At 67.5% G+C, this 12,686-nt stretch overlaps 1 protein-coding gene across 5 annotated transcripts in view; it reads right to left on the bottom strand.

Annotated features, from left to right (window-relative positions):
• Positions 1-12,686, bottom strand: part of DLEC1 (DLEC1 cilia and flagella associated protein) — a 52,736-nt gene that overhangs the window by 3,972 nt on the left and 36,078 nt on the right. For 4 of the 5 annotated variants that reach the window (XM_070073008.2, XM_089331345.1, XM_089331346.1 and 1 more), the window contains 13 exons: positions 12,503-12,613; positions 12,118-12,251; positions 11,540-11,731; positions 10,179-10,249; positions 9,721-9,872; positions 8,149-8,267; positions 7,713-7,783; positions 1,643-1,848; positions 1,447-1,554; positions 1,240-1,365; positions 1,050-1,144; positions 835-919; positions 391-597 (listed from right to left, as the gene is read on the bottom strand). In XM_070073008.2, coding sequence (XP_069929109.2) covers positions 391-597; positions 835-919; positions 1,050-1,144; positions 1,240-1,365; positions 1,447-1,554; positions 1,643-1,848; positions 7,713-7,783; positions 8,149-8,267; positions 9,721-9,872; positions 10,179-10,249; positions 11,540-11,731; positions 12,118-12,251; positions 12,503-12,613 — 1,677 coding nt within the window. Of the gene's footprint in view, positions 1-390; positions 598-834; positions 920-1,049; positions 1,145-1,239; positions 1,366-1,446; positions 1,555-1,642; positions 1,849-7,712; positions 7,784-8,148; positions 8,268-9,720; positions 9,873-10,178; positions 10,250-11,539; positions 11,732-12,117; positions 12,252-12,502; positions 12,614-12,686 lie in introns of those variants that run through there. The other variant, XM_089331347.1, reaches the window with a different exon arrangement.

Here is a 12,686-nt window from a genome sequence, read left to right as displayed (position 1 = left end):
GGAGGGAGAGGCCCCCACCACGCCAAGGATCCCCAACTCTCACCCGGCTCTGACCCTGGAGGTCCTGTTACCTCTGGTGCCCGCCAGGAGAGGGAAGGCCCGGGTTCACCTGCGCCAGGGCACTCAGCGCCCTGGGCAAGGGTGCGAGTCTGTGCCCAGTGGAGGTGCCCACAGCAGGGCGCGGGCCACCCCGGCATCTGCAGTGGGATGGGGGGAGGAGTCAGGGCGTCCCGGCCCATGCCGCTCTGTGCCCTGCGGCTGGACCGTGCCTGCAGGTGGGGCCTGCGTGTGCCCATGCAGGACGTGGCATGGCACGTGTGCGGTGCAGGTCTGGGCAGGCCTGTGAGGGCGGCATGCAGGGGTGCTGTCTGGCCCCGGGGCTGCACTGACCAGCATGTTCTCCTGTGGCCAGAGCACCAGCTGCTTGCTCACTGAGACCGTCTCCTCCTCATGGCCTGGATCAGGGGCTCCACGGCCTCGGCCAGCACCGTCTTGAGAGACAGAGAAAGGCCTGGAGGCCAGGAGCTGGAAGTGGTGTGGGATCTCTGTGGTGTTGGTCAGCTTCAAGTGACGTGTGATCACCAGCTCGCTCAGCACCTGGCGGGGGTGGAGAGCCCCTGCCTCAGACCCCCGGCTGTGGGGAGGGGTGGAGAGCCCCTGCCTCAGACCCCCGGCTGTGGGGAGGGGTGGACAGCCCTGCTCATCAGACCCCCGGCTGTGGGGAGGGGGTGGGGCTGTGGGGAGGGGGCAGAGAGCCCTGAACATGGAGGGGCTCAGCTGCGCAGCCCACAGGGACATTTGGGGCACAGGTGACGGGAGGGGCAGCACACTCACCCCTGAGCAGGGCTGCTTGGGGATGAGGTCGCTGGCCTGGCACCGGAACTCTATGCACCCGCCGGGATCCAGCTCCAAGCTCAGCCTGCCCAGCGACAGGTACTGCTGCAGCAGACCAGGGATGGGGCCCAGCCGCTGGCCACCCTTGGCCCGCCCCAGCTGCCGGCCTCCCTCCCTCCCTGTCCCTGGAGGGAGGAGCCGCCCCGCCCACTCACTGTGCCGGCCTCACGTGGCCCTGCAGCTCCAGTCTCAGGGGTCCCACGGCGAAGTCCTGCAGACGCCGCCGCCTCCCCGGAATCTCCCTTTCCACCTGCCGAGGCCGGGCCCCATCGCCCGTCAGGCGGCTGCTGCCACCCCCAGGACGAAGGCAGCGGCGGTGGCCCCCGCCCTGGCCAGGGCCCTCACCTCGCTGTCCAAGCTCATGAAGCCCAGCGCGTAGCCGGTGCACTCCACTCTGTGCTGGACGTCGGGGCCGAGCAGGGTGGGTGTGAAGGAGATGTGGAGGGTGCTGCTGCCCCCAGCGGGGACCACCTGGGGCACACAGCGGCTCAGTGCCGGCCCCGCCCCTCGGCGCCCAGGGTGGGACAGCGGCTCGGCCCCGCCCTCACTCACCACCTGCTTGGGGCTGATGCTGTACAGGTGGTCACAGGGCACCCCCTCGTGCCCCTGCAGGACGACCGAGATGAAGTTCGGCTCGCTGGCACCAGAGCTGCCCTCCGCCTGTCGCCAAGAAGTCACTGGGACTCCCAAAGGGCCACTCCTCAGCGCCCCCCAGTGGCCGGCCGGCCCGCTGCCCCCTGCTGCTCACCGACGGGGCAGCTCCGGGGCTGGATTCTGAGCCCCCAGAGAGGCTTGGGGAGGGGGAGACGCCACGGCTCCCAGGGGTGTCGGGGCACACGAGCTCGCTCCCCGCCCGGTCCCGTAGCGGGAAGGGGGGGCCGTAGAACACCAGCAGCTCCAGCAGCCGGTCCCCCCTGTCCTCCGGCACGTAGGTCTCCCAGTCCAGGCGGATGTCTGCAGCGACACCAGGGAGGAGGAGCTGGCCGTGTGGGGACACTTGGCGTGCTGGGGGGCTCCCTGCCACTCCAGTGCCACCCCCAGGCCACTCTTGCTCTGCATCCTTTGCAGTCCTGCCAGACTTGAGCCAGGGCAGCCCAAGACTAACTGTTGCCCCCAGGCACCTCTGTGCTCTCCCCAGGGCGGCTTCCCCTCTGCCGGTTTGCTCAGAGCCTGGGCACTCCAACCCTGCCCCCACCCTCCTCCCCGTGTCCATCACAGCCTGGGCTCTCCAACCCTGCCCCCACCCTTCTCCCCGTGTCCATCACAGCCTGGGTCTCCAACCCCGCCCCCACCCTCCTCCCTCCCTGTGTCCATCACAGCCTGGGCTCTCCAACCCTGCCCCCACCCTCCTCCCTCCCCATGTCCATCAGACCCTGGGCTCTCCAACCCTGCCCCCACCCTCCTCCCTCCCCGTGTCCATCACAGCCTGGGCTCTCCAGCCCTGCCCCCCTCTACCACCCCTCACCACGCCCCGTGTCCATCACAGCCTGGGCTCTCCAACCCTGCCCCCCTCCTCCCTCCCTGTGTCCATCACAGCCTGGGCTCTCCAACCCTGCCCCCACCCTCCTCCCTCCCCGTGTCCATCACAGCCTGGGCTCTCCAACCCTGCCCCCTCCCTCCTCCCTCCCCGTGTCCATCACAGCCTGGGCTCTCCAACCCTGCCCCCACCCTCCTCCCTCCCCGTGTCCATCACAGCCTGGGCTCTCCAACCCTGCCCTCACCCTCCTCCCCGTGTCCATCAGAGCCTGGGCTCACCAACCCTGCCCTCCTCCTCCCTCCCCGTGTCCATCAGAGCCTGGGCTCTCCAACCCTGCCCCCACCCTCCTCCCTCCCCGTGTCCATCACAGCCTGGGCTCTCCAGCCCTGCCCCCACCCTCCTCCCTCCCCGTGTCCATCACAGCCTGGGCACTCCAACCCTGCCCCCCTCCTCCCCGTGTCCATCAGAGCCTGGGCTCTCCAACCCTGCCCTCACCCTCCTCCCTCCCCGTGTCCATCACAGCCTGGGCTCTCCAACCCTGCCCTCACCCTCCTCCCTCCCCGTGTCCATCACAGCCTGGGCTCACCAACCCTGCCCTCCTCCTCCCTCCCCGTGTCCATCAGAGCCTGGGCTCTCCAACCCTGCCCCCACCCTCCTCCCCGTGTCCATCACAGCCTGGGCTCTCCAACCCTGCCCTCCTCCTCCCTCCCCGTGTCCATCAGAGCCTGGGCTCTCCAGCCCTGCCCTCACCCTCCCCGTGTCCATCACAGCCTGGGCTCTCCAACCCTGCCCCCACCCTCCCTCCCTGTGTCCATCACAGCCTGGGCTCTCCAGCCCTGCCCTCACCCTCCTCCCTCCCCGTGTCCATCAGAGCCTGGGCTCTCCAACCCTGCCCTCACCCTCCTCCCTCCCCGTGTCCATCACAGCCTGGGCTCTCCAACCCTGCCCCCACCCTCCTCCCTCCCCGTGTCCATCACAGCCTGGGCTCTCCAACCCTGCCCCCACCCTCCTCCCTCCTCCTGTCCATCACAGCCTGGGCTCTCCAACCCTGCCCCCACCCTCCCTCCCCGTGTCCATCACAGCCTGGGCTCTCCAACCCTGCCCCCACCCTCCTCCCTCCCCGTGTCCATCACAGCCTGGGCTCTCCAACCCTGCCCTCACCCTCCTCCCTCCCCGTGTCCATCAGAGCCTGGGCTCTCCAACCCTGCCCCCACCCTCCTCCCTCCCCGTGTCCATCACAGCCTGGGCTCTCCAACCCTGCCCCCACCCTCCTCCCTCCCCGTGTCCATCACAGCCTGGGCTCTCCAACCCTGCCCCCACCCTCCTCCCTCCCCGTGTCCATCACAGCCTGGGCTCTCCAACCCTGCCCCCACCCTCCTCCCTCCCCGTGTCCATCACAGCCTGGGCTCTCCAACCCTGCCCTCACCCTCCTCCCTCCCCGTGTCCATCAGAGCCTGGGCTCTCCAACCCTGCCCCCACCCTCCTCCCTCCCCGTGTCCATCACAGCCTGGGCTCTCCAACCCTGCCCCCACCCTCCTCCCTCCCCATGTCCATCACAGCCTGGGCTCTCCAACCCTGCCCCCACCCTCCTCCCTCCCCGTGTCCATCACAGCCTGGGCTCACCAACCCTGCCCCCACCCTCCTCCCTCCCCATGTCCATCACAGCCTGGGCTCTCCAACCCTGCCCCCACCCTCCCTCCCCGTGTCCATCACAGCCTGGGCTCTCCAACCCTGCCCCCACCCTCCTCCCTCCCCGTGTCCATCACAGCCTGGGCTCTCCAACCCTGCCCCCACCCTCCTCCCTCCCCGTGTCCATCACAGCCTGGGCTCTCCAACCCTGCCCCCACCCTCCTCCATGTGTCAATCACAGCCTGGGCTCTCCAACCCTGCCCTCCTCCTCCCTCCCCGTGTCCATCACAGCCTGGGCTCACCAACCCTGCCCCCACCCTCCTCCCTCCCCATGTCCATCACAGCCTGGGCTCTCCAACCCTGTCCCCACCCTCCTCCCTCCCCGTGTCCATCAGAGCCTGGGCTCTCCAACCCTGCCCTCCTCCTCCCTCCCCGTGTCCATCACAGCCTGGGCTCTCCAACCCTGCCCCCACCCTCCCTCCCCGTGTCCATCACAGACTGGGCTCTCCAACCCTGCCCTCCTCCCTCCCCGTGTCCATCACAGCCTGGGCTCTCCAACCCTGCCCTCACCCTCCTCCCCGTGTCCATCACAGCCTGGGCTCTCCAACCCTGCCCTCCTCTTCCCTCCCCGTGTCCATCACAGCCTGGGCTCTCCAACCCTGCCCTCCTCCTCCCTCCCCGTGTCCATCACAGCCTGGGCTCTACAACCCTGCCCCCACCCTCCCCGTGTCCATCAGAGCCTGGGCTCTCCAACCCTGCCCCCACCCTCCTCCCTCCCCGTGTCCATCACAGCCTGGGCTCTCCAACCCTGCCCCCACCCTCCCCGTGTCCATCACAGACTGGGCTCTCCAACCCTGCCCCCCTCCTCCCTCCCTGTGTCCATCACAGCCTGGGCTCTCCAACCCTGCCCCCACCCTCCTCCCCGTGTCCATCACAGCCTGGGCTCTCCAACCCTGCCCCCCTCCTCCCTCCCTGTGTCCATCACAGCCTGGGCTCTCCAACCCTGCCCCCACCCTCCTCCCCGTGTCCATCACAGCCTGGGCTCTCCAACCCTGCCCTCACCCTCCTCCCTCCCCGTGTCCATCACAGCCTGGGCTCTCCAACCCTGCCCCCACCCTCCCCGTGTCCATCACAGCCTGGGCTCTCCAACCCTGCCCCCACCCTCCTCCCCGTGTCCATCACAGCCTGGGCTCTCCAACCCTGCCCTCACCCTCCTCCCTCCCTGTGTCCATCACAGCCTGGGCTCTCCAACCCTGCCCCCACCCTCCCTGTGTCCATCAGAGCCTGGGCTCTCCAACCCTGCCCCCACCCTCCTCCCCGTGTCCATCACAGCCTGGGCTCTCCAACCCTGCCCCCCTCCTCCCCCTTGTGTCCATCAGCCCCAATGCTCTCACTTCCTCCCCCCCAAGCTGTCTTTAGGGGTTGCCAGTATCCCCACACCTCTCTCTGCCCCACCCATCCTTCCACCCTACAAAGCCTAACCCTGCAGGACCTGAAGAATTTCCCCGAGTGAACAAATGTCCACTCACATAAATCTCTCTCCAGCTGAACCCAGGCCCCCGCACCCCACACCCCCATCTGCTCCCTAATGACCAGGGGCTGGCCCCACCTCGGCTCCCAGAGGGCCTGCGTCGGGAAGCCCGATGTCCCGCCCCAAGCCTGCACAGCGGCCTGCATCTGCGCCAGCGTCACCCACCCCCCTGCCTTCAGTCCTGCCGCTCCCGCCCCTTCTCAAGGACCAGCCAGTCCGGGGTCCCCAGCCTGTCCCAGGTCTGACACAGGCAGACCCCTTCGCGGTCACCACCTCCTCGGGACCCACTGCCCACGGCCGCCTCTGCAGCAGACACTGGGGTCACTGCACGCGTCTCTCTCCAGGCACTGGGCCGAGCCCGGGGACTCCCCGCTGAACAGGACTGCCAGGGTCATGAGCCTCGGCGTGTCCTGCCGAGGGCAGCCACTCAGGGCTGCCACCCTCAGTGGTCGGTGGACGGTCTTGCTTTAGCACAGAGCCATGCGGGTGTGACTTGGAGCCCCCAGGAAGGGGCGGCAGCCGTTGGAGGGCAGGGACGTGGAGAGATTCCCAAGTACACACGGGAAGACAATAAAGTCGCAAAAAGGAGAGATCAGAGAAATAGCGAGGTAGGGTGAGGAGGGTGGACGAGCCCTGTGTATGCACTGCCTTTCCCCGCTGGGAGACAGAGGGGGGCTGGGCTCCTGAAGACCTCAGCTCCCGGGGTCAGGGCCGGGCACAGCTGCACCCCACACCGCAGCGTCTGGTTAGAGTCCTGACTGCTCCCGATGCGAATGCGCACCCCGGGAGGCAGCAGGGGGTTGGTTCCAGCACGTGGGCCCTGGCTATCCACGTGGGAGGCTGGGCTGAGTTCCTGGCTGTTGGCCTTGGCCGGCTCCAGCCCTGGCTGTCGTGGGCATTTTGGGGAGTGGACCAAAGAAAGGGAACTCTGTTGCCAAAGATGCACATGGCAAAGTCTAACACTGGGCCTACAGCAGCGGCAGAGACAGGCACCCAGACATCAGGCCCAAGACATCAGGGCCCAAGTGGCAACAGCTAGGCCAGGCGGCATTCAAGACCCAAGGCAAGTCACAGGGGCCGAGAGGGGCGGGGGCAGCATGAAGACTACGCTTGTGGGGAAGAAGCCGGCATTCAAAGGCACCAGAAACCAGAGCAGCTAAAGCATCAAGCCCGACTCCTGGAGATGCCAGAAGCTGACAAAGACATACGCTCGCAGGGCTGGCGCTGTGGCACAGCGGGTAAAGCCGCCGCCTACAGGGCCGGCATCCCACATGGGCGCCAGTTCAAGACCCGGCTGCTCCACTCCCGATCTAGTTCTCTGCTGTGGCCTGGGAACAGTAGAAGATGGCCCAAGTCCTTGAGCTCCTGCACCCGCGTGGGAGACCCGGAGGAAGCTCCTGGCTCCTGGCTTCGGATCGGTGCAGCTCCGGCCGTTGAGGCCAATTGGGGAGTGAACCAGCAGATGGAAGACACCCCCCCCCCACCTCTCCTCTCTCTGTGTAACTCTGACTTTCAAATCAATGAATCAATCTTTAAAAAAAAAAAAGTATGCCTAGGGGGCAGCCATGAAGGTGCTCGAGCCTAAAGCACGCGCAGTCCCAGGGCAGCTCGCTGGAACCACCCGGGGAGCTCACGGCCTCCAGCGCCCAGGCCCTGCCCCCAGAGTCAGGGACCCACAGGCCAGGGGCGGAGGGGGCGGCAAGGTCTTGGCTTAGCTCTGCTGCTTGGCGGGGAGAGTGTGAGAATGTGGCCTCTCTGGGGGTCTCCGAGCCGTGGCCCAGGTCACGCCTGGTCCCATGCGCCCCACAGGCCTCCCCTCCCCCTGGATCAGCCGTGTGCCCTCCCCGGGAAGCCAGGCCCCCTCCAGGAGCTCCCCCAGGACGCCCGCCTTCCATTTCACACTCAGTGCACACAGCGCCCCAAGGCCCCTGGGCAGAGCCCCGGCTGGCCTGTCCCCTCTGCACCCCCAGCCCCTACAAAGGGGTCACGAGGGGCGTGTCTGTCCTGTGCACAGTGCCCCTGACCACAGCACACATCCGTGGAGTCGCCAAGGACCGAAGTGGCTCGGACAGCCCCCAGGGACCTCCCTGGACAGCCATAGGCCAGCCTCCCCCGAGTGGCCCGCGTGGGCCCTCAGCTGCCCCAGCCCGGCTCGCCACCCCAAACTTGCAAGCGTCTCACCGCAGGGGCTGGAGTTATTCAGGCGAAGTGTCCTGGTGACTGTGTTCGCTCCAGAGATCTGTGTGCCGAACCTGCAGGCGGGAGACCGTGCCCGGCTGAGCCACTGCCAAACGCACCTGCTGCGGGCAGGCGTCGGGCCGGGCGCCGCCGGGGACCGTCCTCACCCTGGAGTCGCCCAGGCCCAGGGCAGAGCAGGGCAGAGCCTTCCGTGCGACACTGCCCCCTGCCCTGTGGCACTGCCCTGGCTCCCTGCCCCCTCGCCCCTAACTGCAAAGCATGCTGATGCCAGCGATCCCAGCTCAGCCGTGTGAGGGCGGGGTCAGCCTGCTCGCCACGCCCATCTGCCCACAGCCCTCCGCAGGGAAATGCGGGAGGCAGTCACGCCCCTTCCGGGTGGGACCAGCGGGGGAGCCAGGGGCTGAGGCTGGGGGGGCACCTGATGATGCGCTCGTCCTGGAAAAGGCCTGCGGTGCAGTAGGTGGTCCTCAGAGAGCTGACGGGGCAGCCCACCACGGCCATGTGCACGGGGATGACGGCCGGGGGCAGGTCTCCCACCTGCACGTGCACACAGCCTCTTGGACGCTGCCACCACTCCCCGGAGCCCGCCCTCTCACCCCCAGACCTTCTGATCCTGGCTCCCGGATGATGGCCCGGAAAACCAGCAGAGGACGGCCCAAGTGCCTGGGCCCCAGCTGCCCACATGGCAGCCCGGAGGAAGCTCCTGGCTCAGTCTGGCCCAGGTCTGGCTGATGCGGCCAACTGGGGAGTGAACCAGCAGATAGAAGACCTCTGTTTCTCTCTCCCTCCCTCCCTCCCTCCCTCCCTCTCCCTCCCTCCCTCTCTCCCTCCCTCCCTCCCTCTCTGTAACCCTGCCTCCCTCCCTCTCCCTCCCTCCCTCTCTCCCCCTCCCTCCCTCCCTCTCTGTAACCCTGCCTCCCTCCCTCTCCCTCCCTCCCTCTCTCTCTCCCTCCCTCCCTCTCTCTCTCCCTCCCTCCCTCTCCCTCTTCCTCCCTCCCTCCCTCCCTCCCCCTCCCTCCCTCCCTCTCTGTAACCCTGCCTCCCTCCCTCTCCCTCCCTCCCTCTCTCCCCCTCCCTCCCTCCCTCTCTGTAACCCTGCCTCCCTCCCTCTCTCCCTCCCTCCCTCTCTCCCCCCCTCCCTCTCTCCCCCCTCTCTCCCTCCCTCCCTCCTTCCCTCCCTCCCTCTCTCTCTCCTCCCTCCCTCTCTCTCTCCCCCCTCCCTCTCTCCCTCCCTCCCTCCCTCCCTCTCTCTCCTCTGCCTCCCTCTCCCTCCCTCCCCCCTCCCACTCCATCCCTCCCTCTCTCTCTCCCCCCTCCCTCCCTCTCTCCCTCCCTCCCTCCCTCCCTCTCCCTTCCTCCTTCCCTCCCTCTCACTTCCTCCCTCCCCCCCTCCCTCCCTGTAACCCTGCCTTTCAAATAAATAAAAACAAATCTTTAAGAAAGGTAAGTACATTTTGGTGCAAACATTTTTTGAGACCTCTATGCACGTAAAAGTCTTCAAAAAGTCCACGGCAAATGCATATAATTAAAAAAACTCTCCACACAGATGTCAAAACTTGAGCCTCTCTCAGCCCTGCACCCTCATGCTAGGAGCTGCCCCGTGTCCCCACGCAGCACGGGGCCACCTGGGACCCAGGACCCCAGGGGCTCTGCTGCACTGAATGACCGAGGGGCTGGCTGAAGGCTCGAGGGGCTGGCTGAGTGCTCCGCCCCGTCTGGCCACTCCCCAGCCTCATTCCGGTCCTGGCTCCGGCCCGGCCACGCTCTCTTGAGTCCTCTGCCCTCCTCGGCGTGAGACCCGGCGCAGAGGCTCGGCCGCTCATCAGGACCCCTCCTGCCTGCGGCACCTTGGCCTCACCCCAGAGGCTGCTGGGCCCGAGCTCAGTGCGAGCTGCCTGCAACCAGGTGAGGCTGGGAGGCCGAGGACCAGGGGCGTGCATGCGTGCGTGTGCACGCGTGTGCGCCCGTGCGTGGCGGGGAGGGGCCTTACCCTGCAGATGAGGCGGTCCCAGTACTCGCCCCACATGTTTGCACAGCCCGTGAGGTCGATGCTCAGCTGCTGGTAGGCCCCCAGCACGCCCTGGGAGATGCTGGCGAAGAAGGCCGCTCCCTTGCCGTGGGCCAGCATGCGCTCCATGGAATCTGGGCAAGCAGCGTGGGCACTCAGCGCCCCCCAGTGTCAGCAGGGCTCTGACCACGCCCTCCCGCACCCAGAGGCCGGGGGCGCAGGGCCCTGCTCCCGTCAGCTCCGTCAGCCTCTGACTCCCTGGGGCCAGGCCCCTCCCAAATCAAATCTGCGCTCGAGCCTTGGGCCCCCAGGGAAATGGCCTGGATCCAAGAGGTTTGCAGCCGTCCTGGGGACGTCCCGGGACGGACACCAGGAGGGCCCTGTGCTGAAGCCACTGGCCCATCCCCCCGAGGGCCGCGCAGCCCCCGCCTGGGCCTTACCCCACTGCTCTCGGGTGACCAGCCGCTTTTGGATCCGTGCCGTCTTGAGCAGCGCAGGTGACACGTCAGGCCTTCACCAACAGAGACACGGAGATGGCACCATGCGGCTGAGCCTCACCGCAGGCCTGAGCCTCGTCCCAGGGCACCAACACCCCCAGGTGCCCGGCAGAAGGCGGACCTGCCTGCTCCAGGGGCCAGCTGTCGGGCTCTCTGCTCCCGCGGCACCTGCAGCCCACCTCATCCTCAGGCACGCCTCCCGGGAAACCCAGGGGCCTCCAGGCCCGCTCCCCTGGGTGCCGACCCCACCTGGACTCCCGCCTCTTGAGGCTCCGCGTGCCTGCCCCGCGGCAGTGCTGTTCAGCCTGCCCCCCCCCCCCCGGTCAAGATGCCGGCAGCGGGGAGTCGCACGTGGCGTGCTGACAGACCGGCCCTCCCCCCAAGTCTCCCAACCAGCGCTTGCCAATTTCTGCAGTGTAAATGCCTCCGCTGAGCCGATTTCTAGTGGCAGCCGTGCCAAGTGGTCGAGGCCTTAACCACCAGCTCGCCTGAGCCAGTACCAGCTGGTGCTGGTGTACCGCTGTGTGTGCAAGTGTGTGCATATGCACATCCATGTGTGCACGCATGCCCGTGCTGTACTGTGTGCACACAAGTGTGTGTGTGTGTGCACAGGCCTGTGTGTGCCTGTGCACGCAGGAGCATGTGCGTTGCATGTGTGCGTATGTGTGTGCACACAAGTGTGTGTGTGTGTGCACAGGCCTGTGTGTGCCTGTGTATGCAGGAGCATGTGCACTGCATGTGTGCATATGTGTATATGCACACATGTGTACTGCAAGGCGTGTACTGTTACTGGTGTGCATGCATGTGCTATCTGAATGTGTATATGTGTGTGCCTTGCACACACATGGAGTGTTGTGTGTGCACACAACCACACATATGCATGTATGTAGTGTGTGCACACATATGGATGCATGTACACAAGAGCATGTGTGTCTGTGCGTGTATCCATGAGCACGCGTGTACGCAGGTGCATGGGTACGCAGCGCTCCCGACCTGGCTCTGCTGATGTCCGTGTCATTCGGGGGGCGTCTCCTCCCACCTCTGCTCCCCACACGCCAGCCCCGGCAGGCACACTGTTTGACGTCCCCTGGACTCTCCCACACCTTTGTCTGCACGGTGCCTCTGGTCTTCCGTGTCCCGCTGGTCTCTCAGAAGCAGGCTGATCAGTGGCCACGCCCTGGCCCCTGCCCCCCGCCCACTCGGTCCTTTCCTCTCTGCGTCTCGCCACGTGGACTGCAAACTGGCACACCCACGCCTGGCCACACCCACCGGGACCACCCCTGCTGGGCGGACGCAGGACGTACACACTGCCCTTCCTGCCCGGCTCGCCGTGGGGGCACCCGAAGTACTCGAACTCCAGAGAGAAGGGGGTCTGGATCGGGGAGCGGTTGGTCAGGATGAACCGGCGGCTCGCGCGGGTCCTCAGGGGCACGGCTGAGCCGAAGTCCAGGCGCAGCTGCTCCGGGTCGCCCGGCCACTGCTGTGTGCTGAAAACCCTGCCCGTGCCACGGGCACCGGCCACTCTTGGTCCTCCGAGAGCCGCCGTGGGTGGGGACGCGGGAGCTCCCCGGAACCCCAGCTTGCGGCCCGGGACCCCCTCGCCAGTCCTCCCCGCCCCCACGGCAGGCCTCAGCCTGCACAAGCCGCGCCGCCGTGGCACAGCGGCAGGTGGGCCTCGCCTGGGCCCCACAGCTCTGTCTGCTGCCTTATCCCGCCTGCCGCCTTTTCCCGCCTGCCACACACCACGCGCCCCCCACAGGGTGGCGGGGCCCCCAGTGCCATCGGGGCCTTTTCCCAGGCGCAGGAATCGGCCACAGTGGACGCCCGCCCCGGCCCCGCCCTGGCCCCACCCCTGCCCCGCCCCGGCCCCGCCCCGGCTCACCTGCTGCCTTCAGAGTCCTCCGTGGAGACGGCCATGGTCACCTGCAAGCCCTGGGGTTTCCCAGAGATGCCGAGGACCAGTGGCTTCCTCATGCCGGCCACGTAGCAGGGGAGGGCCAGCCGGGTCAGCTCCTCCTGCGGCGAAGCCCCCGGGCTCAGAGCCGCACTGAGGCCTCTGCACAGGACCGGCGGCCCGCGGCCAGGCAGACCCCCGACAGCCTGGGAGCAGCTGCACACCCACTCCGCCGAGGCTGCCCAGGGAGACGACGCCCCTCCGCACGCCAGGCTGCCCCGTGCCGGCCTGCCCAGCTGCGTTAGGAAACCCGCCGCCTCTTCCCGCGAGAGGCACACAGGCGGCCAGCGGCGGCCCCACGCGGCCCCCTCACCTGGGTCTGAGTAGTCAGCTCCAACCTGAGCTGGCGCTCCTCTCGGGGGCCCAGCAGGCCGCCTCGGGGGCAGACTTCTGCCGAGCAGAACTCAGCCTGCTGCCCCAGGAGCTGGCGGGGGGGGGGGGGCTGTGGTCACCGGCTGGGCTCCCAGAAGAGACCGGGGCGCCGCCAGAGGGTGCAC

Source organism: Oryctolagus cuniculus, chromosome 4 (assembly GCF_051225735.1).
Source record: "Oryctolagus cuniculus isolate XC-2025 breed Fujian yellow rabbit chromosome 4, ASM5122573v1, whole genome shotgun sequence".
Lineage (NCBI taxonomy): Eukaryota > Metazoa > Chordata > Mammalia > Lagomorpha > Leporidae > Oryctolagus > Oryctolagus cuniculus.
Note: the sequence above shows the minus strand (reverse complement) of the source record. Positions and strands in the feature narration are given on the sequence as shown.